Source organism: Rhincodon typus, chromosome 9 (genome assembly GCF_021869965.1).
Source record: "Rhincodon typus isolate 14 chromosome 9, sRhiTyp1.1, whole genome shotgun sequence".
NCBI classification, from domain to species: Eukaryota; Metazoa; Chordata; class Chondrichthyes; order Orectolobiformes; family Rhincodontidae; genus Rhincodon; species Rhincodon typus.
In genome coordinates, this window is record NC_063340.1 from 68,293,649 (window position 1) to 68,310,308 (window position 16,660).

General features: G+C 39.9%; 1 protein-coding gene across 1 annotated transcript in view; it reads left to right on the top strand.

Moving 5' to 3' along the window:
• Positions 1-16,166, top strand: part of msh2 (mutS homolog 2 (E. coli)) — a 146,755-nt gene extending 130,589 nt beyond the window's left edge. Inside the window, exons 12-16 of the mRNA XM_048601136.1 lie at positions 2,756-3,001; positions 6,072-6,276; positions 8,853-9,100; positions 13,922-14,094; positions 15,075-16,166. Coding sequence (XP_048457093.1) covers positions 2,756-3,001; positions 6,072-6,276; positions 8,853-9,100; positions 13,922-14,094; positions 15,075-15,245 — 1,043 coding nt within the window. The 3' untranslated portion in view covers positions 15,246-16,166. The remainder of the gene's footprint in view (positions 1-2,755; positions 3,002-6,071; positions 6,277-8,852; positions 9,101-13,921; positions 14,095-15,074) is intronic.
• The last annotated feature ends 494 nt before the right edge of the window (positions 16,167-16,660 follow it).

Genomic DNA, 16,660 nt, shown 5'->3' on the forward strand with positions numbered 1-16,660 from the left:
AGACTCCAGCTAGTAATCAACCAGAAGGATTTTTATGTCTGGTTGGTTTGTTTGCTAAATAAATCTTTCTATTGATGATAAAAATAATATACTGTAAATGACACTGATGTTCTGCTGCCACTATGAAAATAGGGCAGTGCATAGTTCCTTGGTATGTCCCCTTTTACAGCGGGGATTACAGGTTTTTTGGAGGAGTTTATTATTGCTGTCAGATTTGAATATCATCATTAAATTGTGGATAATACCCAACTTTACGCCATCTTCAGTTTTGACGGTGGTTTATATCGTCCTAACAATTTTTAAGTTAATTACAGTTAACCATACTCAGTGAAGTTTCATGTTAAAATAGCAAGGGTATAGTAAGGCAATTGTATATTTAAACAGAATTATGAGAGATTACATTTGCATTGGTACTTAATTCAATTCATTATGAACTAATCTGAATTTGTTAACAGTGGACATACCTGTGCCTCATAATGTGTTGATGTAAATTCAGCACAATTTTACAAACTAACTGGGTAGCTTCAGTCAAACAGTAACTGAGTCTTTCAAGCTGTCTGGCTTCAGTTGAATTTGAATGGATTTATTTGAAAAGGCCTTTTGTTATTTGTATGTAATCGATATTGTTTCTTTTATGGAATAAGGTTATTCTTTACAGAGAAAGCATTACATTTTTTCCCTAAATTGAGGCATGCTATTGTTATTGCATTCTTAACTATAGTGGAAATGGATTGATGGTATTACTGAAGAAGCAGTAATTTATCACTAACCTTTCATTTCAGGTGTGTTTCCTGAAAGTCTGTCTTGTAAAATATTTGTGTAGAGATCATAAATTTCACCATAATGATCACAGATGAAGTGTCTTCCGAATGATGTGGTTCTAGAATAAATGTTGAGTACTTCATTGTTTTCAACAGGATTTGCAACTAAGACATGGCTGGAACAGTTTGTTCAGCTATATTAGTGCTTTCCTCATCTGTGTTTGAAAGAGGTTCCTTAATGTTTCTGTTTGAAAGACGCCTTAAAATGTTAGTGTGACTTGCAGCTCTGCTGTGCTCCTGCTTTGTTGCAGTGGTAAGTTGTAGCATAGCTATTAAATTTATCTATCTTAGATTGCTTTCCCTTTTTAAAGGGGAGATAAATATTTTTTCATCCATTGTCAACGTTAAGTACTCCAAGATAGAAAGTAGACAAGGTTTCTCCATCTCTGCCCCACAGAAATATGCTGTGCCTGATTAGAGCTCTCCTACTACTCAGTTAGATGTTTTCTGTTCTCGTTTCTACCTACCTTATGACCTTTGAGTACGAATGTCAGTAGCAGCAGAATTGGGAATTCTGCTATTGAGGGCTAGATTGAGACCATTACAACTGAAAGGAGAATTTCATGTTTAGTATGAACTGGATTCATATTCAGGCACCCGAGGTGAAAGGAAAGTGCCAGCCAGCGCTTCATTCAGTTTCTAAAAATATTGCAAGTGATTATAGAATGACTAATTTGAAACTCCTACAAGCAGGCCATTGTGTACTTTTGAGCTATGGTGTTTCCATAACTTTTGTAACAAGATTTTAGCCTCCAGAATAAATCTGGCAAATTTAGTCACCCATTTCTTATCTACTCATTTTAATCTGAATTAAGAGCCTAATGCTGACCATGAATCCACTGCTGATTGTCAGAAAAACCCATCTGGTTCACTAATGTCCTTTAGGGAAGGAAACTGCCATCCTTACCTGGTCTGGCCTACATGTGATTCCAGATCCATAGTAATGTGGTTGACTCTGAACAGCCCTTTGGGCAATTTAGGGATGGGCAATAAATGCTGCCGAGCCAGCGACACCCTCATCCCGTGAATGAATAAAGAAAAAAAATGTTAATCTACTGCAATGGAATGGGTATTCAGGGAGGTGCACGAAGTTACACTTACGTCAGAACTTATCATGTGAAACACGCTTACTCCATCTTTGCTTGTTTTTGGCAATATCATGTGATGGATATCAAGCACCAACATTCCACCTGACAGTGCCTTCCAAAATTCTCACTTCAACTGCAACTAAGCATTAGAAGTGCCTAACTGTGCTGCTGGCTATTATACTGCGCTCACATGATCTTCAGAAGGAGCATTTCACTTGCATCTTTTATGCTCTGTTGAAAACTTTAGAACCCCATTGCCCCTACCTGAGGAAAATCGGGTGGAGGGGAGACAGTACATGTTGTCCAGTTACTGTTAATTCTGTTACTGTGCTGATCTTGCTCCTTCGCTGTTGTGCCTCATGGTAACCTGAACTGGCAAGCAGGGCACCATAAGGAGGAAGTGGTTTTCTTTTTAAGATATCCTTCTGAATTTGACTGTCATCATGGCCTGATCTGCAATAATCTGCAGAAATTGGATCTTGGTTGAGAAGAGACCCAGTAGGCCAGCTTTATTTTTTAAAAAAAAAAGTCAAGCTCTGCTGTAGGAGCATAAGTGCTATCTACCATCCTACCACCACCTTCCCTGAAGTCTTCACACTCTATTTCCCACCCCTCTCCCTCACACCTTCTGAAGGATGCCGGTCTGACTGGTGACAGAAGACCACACCATTTTATTTAATTGAGATCCAGTTTAGGCAGGGCCTGCTTGTTCATGCCAAACATTTTACGTGCTCCTACACCTTCTCCACCTGCGCATTAATTTTGGGCACAGCTAAATATGCTTCCTTTGTTCTGAAACCAATGATGGCTTTGAACAGTATTGGCTATCTTTTTCTACATTTACAGGATATGTGGAGCCTCAGCAAACTTTAAATGATGTGATTGCTCAACTGGATGCAGTGGTCAGTTTTGCCCATGTATCTAATGGAGCCCCAGTGCCATATGTAAGGCCTAAGATCCTGGAGAAGGGCCACGGTCGAATTATCTTGAAGGCTTCCAGGCATCCATGTATCGAGGTTCAGGATGATATGGCCTTCATACCCAATGATGTTACCTTTGAGAAGAATAAACAAATGTTCCATATAATAACAGGTGAGTGTTTGTACTTTTACAAGAAAAAAATGACTAATTTAAAGATAAATTCAAAGAAACTAGGCTGAGGCTTTTGATGGAGTAAAGAGGAGGAGGTACATATTTACCCTACTTTGATTATCCCATAACCTTCAGCCATTTGCATGGGATTTTCCAGTAATAAATGCCCTTGTAAAGTAAGTCTACAACAAGGAATGGAATCATTATATATCTTTGTGTTTAGCTAGGTTTATAAAAGATTGAAATTCTGGCTGAAGGTATAGGGGTGTAAAAATGGGAGAGATGCTGTTATTGTAGTGAAGGCATAAACAGAAATCACTGGTCTGAATTGACAAACATGAAAGCCACAGATTAGTGCCTTGTATATCCAGAGGTGAAGCAAATGTGGGGATCCTGGTTTAATTTGGGATTTTGGACACTTTTTTGAAAAAAAAAGAGTTCCCACCCAGAGATAAGTAAACACAACAATAGAACCTGGTGTGGTAATATACTGACTTGGGTGGAGCATTAGTCGATGGAAAGCAAATAAAGTAGGAATAACTGGGTCATTCACAGGTTAGCAGGCTGAGCCTAGTGCAGTATCATAGGGATAAGTACTTGGGTCCCAGTTGTTTGAAATCTGTATCTTGATTTGGATGTGGAAACCAAATGTCATATTTGAATGATATCAAACTTGGTAGAATGTGTCATGAGCATGATACAAAGAGGTTTCAAGAGAATTGGACAAGCTGAATTGGTAATAGCATGGCACATGGAATATTATGTGGATAAATGTGAGGTTATCTGTAATCTTTGATAGATAGAGGTAGAGAGCATCATTTAAATGGTGAGAAATTGAAGAGTATTGAAGTTTAAAGAGACGTGGATGCCCTTGTTCACAAACCAGTGAAAGCTAACATGCAAGTGCAGCAGGCAGTTGGAAAAGTAATGGTACTTTTGCCTTTACTTCAAGAAATTTGAGTACAGGAGTAAAAATGCAGTTATGGTCCCCTTACCCCATGAAGCATATACTGCCGTAGAGGGAGCCTGATGGACGTTCATCAGAGTAATTCCCAAGAAAGTGAGACTGTCCGTTGAGGAATCTGGGTCTGTATCCTCTTGAATTTAGAAGCATGGGAGATGATCTCATTGAAACTTACAAAATTCTTAGAGCTATATAGGATCGATGCAGAAAGCATGTTTCCCCTGGATCAAGAGTGCAGAACCAATGGGTACTTTCTCAGTAAAGGGTGATCTATTTAGGACTTGTAGGAGGTATTTCTTAGAGGTCTGTGGAAGTGCAGTCATTAAGTACGTTCAAGATAGATGCCAATTGATTTCTGGACACTAATGACATCAAGGGATGTGGGAACCAACATTCTCTAGGATGTTGAACAGGCTCAATGGATTGAATGACTTACTATGGCTCCTATATTCCTATGTTGATTACCAGTAGAGGATACTGGATCTAAATGGATGGGCACTTATGCGAGTGAAGCCTGTCTGTATTATGTCAGGTGTTCCTTTCTTTGTATTTTGATCAAATAACATGCTGGAAACAAAGCCTTGATTTTACTTCATTGACGTTGGCTTTCTGTGGATGTACGATTTAATTGACTGTCATCTGCACACATTAATTTAGAGCAACACAAACCACAAGGAACAGATAGCAACAGAGGTGGGAAATGCTGGTCTCTAAATCTGCCTGGTTAAAAGCTGCTGTTTCAGTAAGGTAAATGTAAAGGATATAATCCAGTACATCAGAATTCAGCAGCCAATGCTAAAGGTGTACAGGGAGGGAGAGCATCACAAGAAGTTTGTGAGCTGCAGTCAAGGCATATGCTCAGTCAACTATAAACATTGTGTGCCTGATTTGATTCAAGGATCATTGAGCTATCACATGCTGAAACTGAGCACTCCTCCACCTCAAATCACTGATCATTTTTTCTCAACATTGTTGATGTGTGTTCTGTTTGGAATGAGAGCATCTTGTTTCCCCTGCTTGTTAGGATATACCAGCTGTGGCTTAGTGGTAGCCACTTTCGTCTTTGAGTCTCAAGTTTCCAATTTGAAGTCTCACTCCAGAACTTTAACTCAAAGTCAAGGCTGACTCCATTGCAGTATTGAAGGAGTGTTGCACTGGTAGAGGTGCTATCTTTCAGATGAGATTTTAAACCCAGAACCCATCAACATGCTCAGGTGAATGTAACGGATTGTATGGTACTGTTACAAAGTAGAGGAGGGGTATTATTGTCAGTGTCCTGGCCAACGTTTGACCCTCAGTTAATATTTTAAAAAATCTTGCTGTCAGTAGGGGTTTGCTATGATTTTTTTCTCTTTGCTTGAAAATACATTTGCTTGGAAACATTTTGATAGCCCGGGGGTTCTGAATGGCATTGTATAAAAACGCAAGACTTTCTTTATGTGCATAGTATGAATGGCCATATGTAGGTCTCAGTATTAAATAATAATAATTTAATAAATAATTAAAGATTGTCCTGAACAACTAGTTTGAAAGATTGCATGGCAATCCTTTCCAATGGAGTCAGGGAAACCTTGTATTTGAAATGTGTTACTGGCGAAAACCTGTTGTTACGAGGACTTTTCGTCGTTGTGTAGCTACTGAAAGTTCCCGAAAAACATCTCAAAACATAGCTCTGATTGTGAACCGAGATGTTGTAACAACAATCAGTAGTGAGTTTTGAAGATAAAAGATCTCTAAAGAGAGGCATAGCGTTAAAAAACCAAATCTGCCTACAAACGTTTCCTAGAGGGGGAATGTGAATCTGGGGTGTAGGTGTTGGTTGAGCATCAAATAATGCCAGGAATCTTCTCCTTAATGAAAATTATTCCTGACTGAAGCCGTCTAATATAATCTTACTTATTTTTTTGCTCCTGTTTGAATGAGGAAGGAGAACAATTCCCCATATCAATAAAGTGGATATAGAGAAACCATTTGATCAACTGCAACAAGACGTTTCTTCCTTGGTAGAATTCTGAGTGGCCATGATTGAAGTCAAATATGTTTCACTGGGCTGATGTTGTAAACACCTTTGTTCATGCTGCTAATGTTTCTACTTGTATTTAATAGGTCCAAACATGGGTGGTAAATCAACGTATATCCGGCAGACCGGCGTGGTGGTTCTGATGGCCCAGATTGGTTGTTTTGTACCCTGTGACTCTGCAGAAATCAGTATTGTTGATTGCATTCTTGCTCGAGTTGGTGCTGGTGACAGTCAGCTCAAAGGCGTTTCAACCTTTATGGCAGAAATGTTGGAGACAGCATCTATTTTGAGGTAGGGTTCCTGAAACAATTTTCACCTTCCTGGAACTATTCTGTAGGTGAAGGCTGCTATTTCTCTGTTGTAACTGGAGGAAAAATTGTTTCCTGTCAGGAGCACCTCTGTAAAGCAGATGGGACAGAAGGTGGGAACAAATAAAGATGCATCCGTATAAGTTGGCATTAAGATTCGTTGTCCACAAATTTCTGTCCTCTTAGTGCAATCTGTCTCATATCACTTTTAAAGTAGACAATTCTGTCCTTTGAAAGTGTGCCTAAGTAAGGTGCTACTAAACCAGTTATTGGATCTCCATTAGCCAAGTCAGGATTGGGAACTAAATGTACCAGATTAGAAGGTTTACAGGACGGACAGGGAAAAGGGCGGAGGAGGTGGAGTAGCCTCTCTGATTAGAAACAAAATTATTTGTGCTGAAGATGGATATAATGAGGGGGGAAGCACTCACTGGAGACCAAGTGGATGGAACTGAGGAGCGTGCTCCTTTGCTGTACTGTTCTTGATTTTTGTTTTAAAAACTGTTCACTTATTCAGTGAAAATCAATGTTCAGTACATTATTTTGGTTATCTTATCTCGTTTACAGATTTAATAAATTAATAATAAGTTGCAAATTATGAACTTTGAGATTGATATACCTCTGTGGTTAAAGAGCTGAAAAGGGCTGCAAGTGCTCACCAACCAAGCACCTATGTACTATCCTGTGATTTAGCTCCTCAGTAGTAGTAATCAGTTACTGCCAAGGTTAGGTTTTTAAAGGATATAGATTATAGGAGGAGAATAAGGAAGGTACAGTTGCAGCTCAGATCCCAGGAATAGATCTATTAAGTGTAAAGTCTTGTTTCCAGGAGGTTGTAGATTTAAAAAAAAGTGTTGGGTCGTCTGCATAGCATTCAAACTAACATGAAGAGGAACAGAAATTGTCGACGGAACTCAACAGGTCTGGTAGCATCTGTGGGACGAAAGTTAATGTTTCAAGTTTGGAGACTTTTCATCAGAACTGACAGCAGCTAAGAAAAGCTGGTATTTATGCTGAAAATAAGGTTGGAAGTAGGAGAGGGAGGGATGGGGGTTATGGGGCAGTAGAGGTGAGTGGATAGGTGGAGTTGGAACCAGAGAGAGAGAGAGCGATGTGAAAGAGGTGGGTAAATGAAGGGCAGGTCAGGGCAGAAGAGAAGCTGAATAACTGATAATGAGAACCGAGTAGGTGAGAATGGATTGTCTGTGCCAGAAGCAACCTATATCATAATAGGACTGGGCGTATGACTGGGTAAAAATCATAGAAGAATGGAATCGGGCTTTAAAGTTATTGAACTCAATGTTGGACCTCAGGCTGTAGAGTCCCCAAGTGGAAAATGAGATGCTGTTCTTCAAGCTTGCACTGAGCCTGACTGGAGCACTGCAGTAGGCCTAAGACAAGAATGTTGACATGGGACAATGATGGTGTATTAAAGCGGCAGGTGTCTGGCAACTCTGGCCCATTTATTTTACAAACACAACGTAGGTGTTCTGCAAAGCAGTTACCCAGTCTACGCTTTGTTTCCCCAATGTAAAGGAGACCATGCTGTGAATTTGAATACCGTGGACTAGATTGAATGAACTACAATTAAATGATTCTGAGCTTCTAGTCATCTGCCACTTCAACAAAAATGAACCAGAGCTTCCAGTCGCATGCCACTTCAACATGCCATCGTTGTCCTGTGACAGCATTTCTGTTGCAGGCCTGCTGCAATGTTCCAAGTGAGCCACAGCGCAGACTGGAAGAATGGCATCTTGTTTTCCACTTGGGGACCCTACAGCCTCTGGGGCTCAACATTGAGATCATTTAACTTTAAAGCCTGATTCCAACCTCCCTTTTTTTTTAACCCATCCCCACATCTGGTCCTGTTATGATGTGGGTTGCTTTTAGCATAGCCAACCCATTCTCACCCACCCTGTTATCACATGATATGGTTTGCTTTCAGCATAGACTGCACATTTTCTGCTACCCTTTGCTCTTATTATCACTTAGTCAGCTTCCCTTCCGTCCTGGTCTGCCATCAATAATCCTGCCATTTCTCCAGCACTTTCATTTGTCTCCACCCCTCCCATCCCTCTCTCTCTCTCTCTCTTTCTCTCTGTGTCTCTCTCTCTCTCTCTCTCTGTTGCGTGCCTGCCCCCTGTTTCACACGCATGCGTGCGCATACACACACCAGTCTGTAGGATGAGTACCCACATGCTCCTGGCTGCTATCAGTTCTGATGAAGAGCCACCAGACTCAAAATATTATCTTCGCTTTTTTCTCCCCACAGATGCTGCCAGACTTGCTGAGTTTCGCCAGCAATTCCTGTTTTTGTTTCAGAACTCCACCATCCACAGTTCTTTGTTTTATTAATAAGAAGAGGAGTTTAGTATGTCAAGTGAGGTTGGAGGCTAAATGTAAGGAAAGGATGAACTTTTTTTCCTTGTATCTTGCCAAGGAAAGAAGCCATCATCATCAACGCATGTAATTTTGGATGGTTGTGTTTTACAGTGCACTGTGCATGTTTGTGATACCTTTTGACCCCTCGGCATTGACTTTGACATTGTTGTTTCCCAGATCAGCAACTGAACACTCTCTCATTATCATTGATGAATTGGGAAGAGGCACCTCTACATATGATGGCTTTGGACTGGCCTGGGCCATATCAGAATACATTTCCACCAAGATTTGTGCATTTTGTATGTTTGCCACTCATTTCCATGAGTTGACTGCGCTAGCTGACCAAGTACCAACAGTCAACAACCTGCATGTGACGGCGCTCACTACAGATGAAACACTAACCATGCTGTACCGTGTAAAGAAAGGTAAAGCACAAACAAACAGCTGGATCAACTCAACTTGAAATGTTGTTTACTCTTAAAAACTGAATGCTATTGTGTAGAACAAATTAAATGATGGTGGTACTTATTCCAGAGTTTCCAGTTAGTCTGTTGGAGTGCAGCACATTGCTGGTTACTTTAGTAATATTGTACAATATTAACAGCTTTCTTCTTCGAATGGATCATTTCTGTTAATTTTTTTTCATGTTAACTAGACGGTCTAAACAAATAGTCAAGATTCTGTACATCGATGGCCAAAATATCCTCAATGGAGAATTTTTGGATTCTAGGATTATCATGATTGTGCTTAGAAGGCAATATCGTCAGAGTCAATACAGTGTGGAGCTGGAGGAACGCAGCATCAGAGACCCACACTGTGTTGACTCTGACTCCAGCATCTGCAGTACTTGTTATCTCAAATCTTTATGTACTCCCTGTTTCCTGCCTCAGAATTATTTTTGAGTTTATCCGGCAATATCATCTTCTGGAAAAGTGGAAATACTCGGGGAACATTCACCCATGTAACAGCATGGGGAGGAAGCAGCGCAAATGAAATCAGTGTATTTTAGTTTATTTGTTATCTGAAATTAAAAAAAATTATAGGAGCAAATTGCTTTACGATATCAAATTCCATTTAGCAGCTTTATAGTTCTGAAAGTCCTGAAGTGGTTTACCAAACCACATCAAGTGTAGCACTGCAAAGAGTGGATGAATGAGAATTTCTGGTGATATTGATTCATTTGCTTCTCACAGTTGGGCTCAGGATCCAGTTCAAACCACTTCCTAAGATGAAATAGACTGGTTGAAAATGATGTTAAAATGAGCAGAGGTAGATCAAAAATTATTCACTTTTTTAGAAGTGGCACTACTGGGTCTGTGTTTTATAAATGGATATGAAATAAGGCAATTACTGTTGACTAATGAAAGCATGATAAGTAATACACAGCTAGAGTAGGAGGATTGGAGACCTGGGGTTCAGCTCATTTTGAGCATTTGTAACAGTGTCATTTCAGGAAAGCAGTTGGTGCTGAATTATTTGAAGCCCAGCAAGCCTGTGCAGGCCCTTCATTTCAGAGCCTATAATTTAATGTGGGAAGGAAGCAATTGTAACTACAAACAACATGTTGAATTTATAGTGTCTTGAAAGTTCCATGTGTTGCACACAGCCCAAATCCATTGTGCACTTATCGAAATATTTAATCTTTACTCACCTTTCTCTTCCTTTGTCCTCTAAAATTGCTTCAGCTTCAAATTGCTTTTTTTCCCTCCATCCCTCCCTTTTTCCCCCATACTTTTTTGAGAGGGGGGTGGGAAGTGGCAGAGGTGAGTGTGATGGCCAGCCCCAAGGAGAATGTGTTAGAAAAACAAAGGTTTGAAGGTGGATAAATCACCTGCACCGGATGGACTACACCATAGGGTGCTGAAGAGATAGTGGAGGTGTTAGTAGTGATGTTTTAGGAATCACTTGAGTCAGGAAGGACCCCTGAAGATTGGAAAATTTCTAATGTAACCCCTCTATTTAAGAAGGGAGTGAGGCAAAACACAGGAAATTACAGGCTGAATAGCCCGACCTCGGTTGATGATAAGACTTTGGAGTTCATTTTGATGGATGACATTCTGAATACTTGGAAGGGCATGCTAAAATAGGACAAAGTCAGCATGGTTTCATTGAGAAGAGGTCATACCCGACAAATCTGTTAGAATTATTTGAGGAGGTAACAAGCAGGTTAGACAAAGGAGAGCCAATGGATGTTATCTACTTGGACTCCCAGAAGGCCTTTGACAAGGTGCCACACAGGAGGCTGCTGAGTAAGATTAGAACCCATGGTGTTAGAGGGAAGTTACTAGCATGGTTAGATGATTAGCTGTCTGGCAGAAAACAAAGTGAAGATAAAAGGGTCCTTCTCAGGATGGCAGCCAGTGACAAGTGGAGTTCTGCAAGGGTCAGTGTGGGGACCACAACTTTGCACTTTGTACATTAATGACCTAGATGAAGGAGTATAACATGGGAAAGTGTGAGGATGTGCACTTTGGTACAAAGAATAGAGGCATAGACTATTTTCTAAATGGGGAGAAATTCAGAAATCTGAAGTACAAAGGCACTTGGGAGTCCTAGTCCAGATTCTCTTAAGGTTAACTTGCAGGTTGAGTTGGTAGTTAGGAAAGCAGATGCAATATTGGCATTTATTTTGAGAAGCCTAGAATATAAAAGCAGGGATGTACTTCTGAGGCTTTATAAGGCTCTGGTCAGACCACATTCAGAATATTGTGAGCAAGTTTGGGCCCTATATCTGAGGAACGATATACTGGCCCTGGAGCGGTCCAGAGGAGGTTCATGAGAATGATCCCAGGAATGAAAGGCTTAACATGAGAAACGTTTGAGGACTCTGTTCTAAATTGCATCAAGTATAGACCCAATGAGAACAGAATGCTGAAAGGCTTGGATAGAGTGGACATTGGGAAGATGTTTCCATTAGCAGGAGAGACTAGGACTTGAGGGCATAGCCTTAGAGTGAAGGGAAGAACTTTTGGAACGGAGATGAGGAGAAACTTCAACCACAGAGTGGTGAATCTATGGAATTCATCTCCACAGAAGGCTGTGGAGACCAGGTCATTGAGTATATTCAAGATTGAGTAGAGAGAGGTTCTTGATTGTTATGGGGAGAAGGTGGGTTGAGAAAGCCATGATTGAATGGTAGACCAGACTCGATGGGCGAATGGCTTAATTTCCACTCCTATGTCTGGTGCTCTTTTCTACCCCTTCCATTTAAAAACCCCTGGAGAAGAGCAAAAAATCTTCGAGACCCAGACAGGTAGCTCTCTTGGTGGATGACTGAGTTAACCCAAACCCCTTGTTCAAATTAAACAGATCTGGAAATCCTTACAAGCAAGAGAGAAGATGGGGGTAGACAAAGCCAAAACCAGCTGAAGAGAAAGTGAAATGAGAAAGCACAACAATCCCCAATATTTGTTTTCCCCAAAATAAAGCCTTCATGGTAAACAGTGAGTAGCCGCCCAAACTGTTTTCAGTGTAGTAAGCCAGGCCACTTGACAGAGAACTGTTGGTAAGGAAATCTACAGGAGGCACTGCAGGCAGGATGTGGTCCATAGCCTAGCAAATCATATGGTTATATTCAAATACGACTAAACTCCTGATTACCTATCAGGATTTTCTATTTATGGAGAAAATAGCCTTAACTTTTCAAAGTAGCTGGAGAAGGAGATTAGCATTCTCTAAGACACTTGCAGTTTTAATGACAGGAGTTGGTGAGGTTCCACTGAAGACCAGAATTAATGCCACTGTGTTCAATGGACTCCAAGGAAAGTGTGTAGAGGTCCAGTTCATAAAATTTTACATGCCAGGCAAACTAGTTCCAGAGATAGAAACAATGGGTGTGATCATGCAAGAGAATAGACCTTTTCATTTTGAAGTGATTTGGCCACTTGGAAGGCAGTACCTTCAAAGAGTTGGGGGAGGCTGGTTCAAGCAATAGAATTCTGCGCAGGTTCAGAGTCTGAAGAAGATTCCAAAGTGTCCCACAGGTAGCAATAGAGCCTGAAAGAATTGGAGATGCTAAAGAAAAGCTAACCAAATTGTAAGGGTCAGACTAGAGTCTACAGTGTTTTTATGAAACTGCTCATGTGGTCATTCATCATCTGTGAAAGCTATAGATGACAGAACGTTCCCCTCCCTGTTCCTGGCCATCACAGCCAACACTCCCCCAACTTTATATTCGATTGCGCAGATCTCTAATATCCATGTGCAGCAGTGACTCCATGTGGAAATCAATATACCATGCCAAACTGCATTCTGAGTGGTTGCATGGCTGTACAGCTTGTAGAAAATGCCTATCACCACTTCTAACTGCTTTATGCATATCGTGAGTTTTGTCTCCAGTACTTAGAGTAATCCAGTAATTGATGGTCTCTATAAAGAAGTAATTGTTGCCATCACTTAAGATTCAACATTTTGACAGTTTGTACCAAGTTCCTGTGTTAATTTGGAATCGTTATCACAATTAATGTTTTCTATGATTTGGTCTTTTTTTTTCTCCATTTAAGTGCTGTCTCATTTACTCTCCTTCAAATTTCTGACATTTACTATTCTTCTCACAACTCATTCCACTTATACAGAATTAAGAAGCGCCCATATTGTTTTTCTTTGTCATTTCCAAGTCTTTGAGCTTAACCTTGTGCATTAGTGACTGTTACTGAATGCAACTTTCCAGAAGTATTCTAACAAGACCGCTGAAATCTCAATGTGTATAGTCAGCTCATTTCACACTCTAGTTCAGTGGTCTGGTTCCATTGTTGAATGTTGCTGTATAATGGAAGCTTTGTTGTCAATTTGAATTTTGAAGTACTGATCTTTCAGCTTTGTATGACTGGACAGGAAGTGTATTAGAGGTTTTACTCAAATCACTATATGTGGCATTATTTTGTGATTGACAGGTTCTGTAAATTTAAGCAAATGTGGAATGTTATTTAGAAGTGAAAAATTCAAAATCTCTTGCCATAACATTTAACCCAGAATTGGTGTTCAATTTTTGAGTTTAATTTTGATCAGACTGAAAGTAAGTCTTATTGTAATCATACGTCATCTCTCTAATGATACTGCTTTCAGCTCCTGAAGTTCATTAACAGCATTGTCTTGCAGACATTGTAATTCTTGTTCAGCTTTGTTTATTTCAGTATTTCATGATCTGAATTCCAGAGCATAAAAAAATTTTATTTTGCAACTTTTCTATTCCGAATGTAACCCTCAACATTGATAGCTTTAAAAAGTTTTTTTAAATTTAATTTTAGGTGTCTGTGACCAGAGTTTTGGTATTCATGTAGCTGAGCTTGCTCAGTTTCCCAAACATGTTATTCAAAGTGCCAAGGACAAAGCCATGGAGCTTGAGGAGTTCCAAAACATTGGAAATTCTGAGGATTCTGAAGAAGGGCCTGCAGCTAAGAAATCCCGCCAAGAAAAGCAGGTTTGTGGTTCAACTGAGAGCTCAAATGTTTGGCTTCTTCAGAATTATTTTGCATTTCAGAAGTAACAGTATTCCATGCTGAGTTGAATTCTCTTGTATTTGACCTTGCCATGACATTACATATTCAAAGACCATACGTAGAACATAGTGGACTCTACCAACTCCATACATTAAACCTGACCCAAAAATACACTACTGTGAAAGGTCTTTAAGTCCATTTCATAGCCATATCAGTTGAATAAAAGTATTATTCAGGATTTTGATTCAATCTCCATAAACCCATTTAAGTAAAGACACAGTAAGCAACAGAAAAAGGGAGATATATTAGTGCCCCATTGAATTTCAAACCGCCAAATCCTTTTGATTCATCAAAAGCTACTTGGACGTATGATCTTCTGTTTGCCTGACCCATAGTCCACTTTCTGTACGTGGGTGTTCAGCATTTTTTTTAGGGTTTCAATCCAGGCAGCCACTTACTGGGCAAAATCTTGTTGAGGCTTCAGGAGTGTCATCTGTAGGCCAGAGAGACTACAAGAGACTTGTACTGCCTTTTTTTTAAGGCACACATGGTGGGCCTTTCCTTGGATCAAGACCCTGGAGACAGAAGTCTTCATTACTGAGAGCTGCCAGCAACTCTTGTGCTTAGCAGTATTGGGTAGTGAGCATGTTCTATGGGTTTACAATATTATGAGGTTGTCATTTTAATTTGTTCAGTGGAATATGGGCATTGCTGCCAAGGTCAGCATTTACTGCTGATCCTAAGTGCCTAGGAGGGGATTATGATGATCCTCCTCCTGAACAGCTGCAGTCTTTGGGGTGCAGGAGCTGGTTTAATGCAGCAGTGGACTCACTTGGAAAATAATTTGCATGGAGTTCTTTAACTGTATGATCAGAGCAAAGGTCAAAATATCACAAAATTAAAATATTGTAGCAAGCAACGCACACTGTAAATCATGAGTGTTTTCTCTTTCATCTTCTAGGATGGTGAAAGGATAATTGCAGAATTTTTGTCAAATATCAAAGCTTTACCCATTACTAAAATGTCTGAAGAAGACATTAAGCAAGAACTGATGAAGCTGAAGTCTGAAGTGCTGGCACAGAATAACGGTTTTATCAATGAAATTATTTCGAGATCTACATTCTCTGTGTAGGCTCACAGATTTAAGTTAACTTCATAAAATATTCAGATATACAGTTTTAAATTTAATGGGAAGGAAGTTTTGTGGTTGGGGAGGGTAGATGGATCAAAAGGATTTAAATTGAATCCCACCCAAATTATGTGGCTAGTCTTGGGAAAGGAGATTTTTTTTAAAACAAAAAGCAATTTCCCTCCAGGTACACTGTATGTTACTGCATCTCTATGTAAGATTGACTTCATACATTGTAATAAAGGGTTTTAGATTTTGAGAGCAAGGAAAACATGGTTTTTGGCAATGGCAAACCCCTCATTTTTCAAGTTCTTGTAAATGTCAGCAATTCCCATGTGGAATTCAGGTGTACAATGGGGCACCATTTGAAGGAGTTTTATTCTTGTCAACCTCTGCTTTATGCCATTTATGCTGCATACTGTAGCTGCAATGCAAGTTCACATTGCACTTAATTTTGATATGATTAATTTCCTTTCTGAATGGTGACATTTTCAATAAAATAAATAAAATATCCTCTTGTTTCTTTTGTGACTTTGACAAATTTGATGGGGATAATGAAAGAATTCTACTTGTGATGCTCAGTGAAATAAAAAGGAAGGACTGCAAATCAACTCATTACACTTTTAGCATGGAAAAAGATACTTCAAGAAAATGTAATCAGAGGAAATGAGCCAAAGGTGGAATGTGACAACACGGGCATCTCAGGCACACAGTGGGAGAGGAAGGAGAATGGAAGGGTAATAGTTACAGGAAATTTCATAGTGAAGGAATCAAATGTTTCCATGGTATTAAACATGATTCCAGGATGGACTGTAGCTTTCCTGATGCCAGGGTCAAGAATATTGCAGAGCAGCTGGAGTGTGTCAGAGAGTTACACAGCACAGAAACAGACCATTTGGTCCAACTCGTCTATGCTGACCAATATCCTAAACTGATGTAGACCTATTTGCCAGCAGTTGGCCTACATCCCTCTAAACTCTTCCTATTCATGTACCCATCCAAATGCCTTTTAAATGTCATAATTGTACCTGCCTCTGTCACTCCTTCTGGCAGCTTGTTCCATATATGCACCGTCCTGTACGTGAAAAAGTTGCCCCACAGATCCCTTTTTAAATCTCAATTTAAACCTATGCTCTGTAGTTTTGAACTCTCCTACCCTAGGAAAAAGATCTTGACTATTCACCCCACCCATGCCCTCAGGATTTTATAAACCTCTACAAAGTTATCCCTCAGCCTCTGATGCTCCAGTGAGAAAAGCCCCAGACTACTCAGTCTCTCCTTATAGATCAAACCCTTTAATCCCGGCAACATCCTTGTAAATCTTTTCTAAGCCCTTTCAAGTTTATCAACATCTTTCCTCAAACAGGGAGATTAGAATAGAATGCAATTTTCTAAAGATAGCCTCACCAATGTCTTGC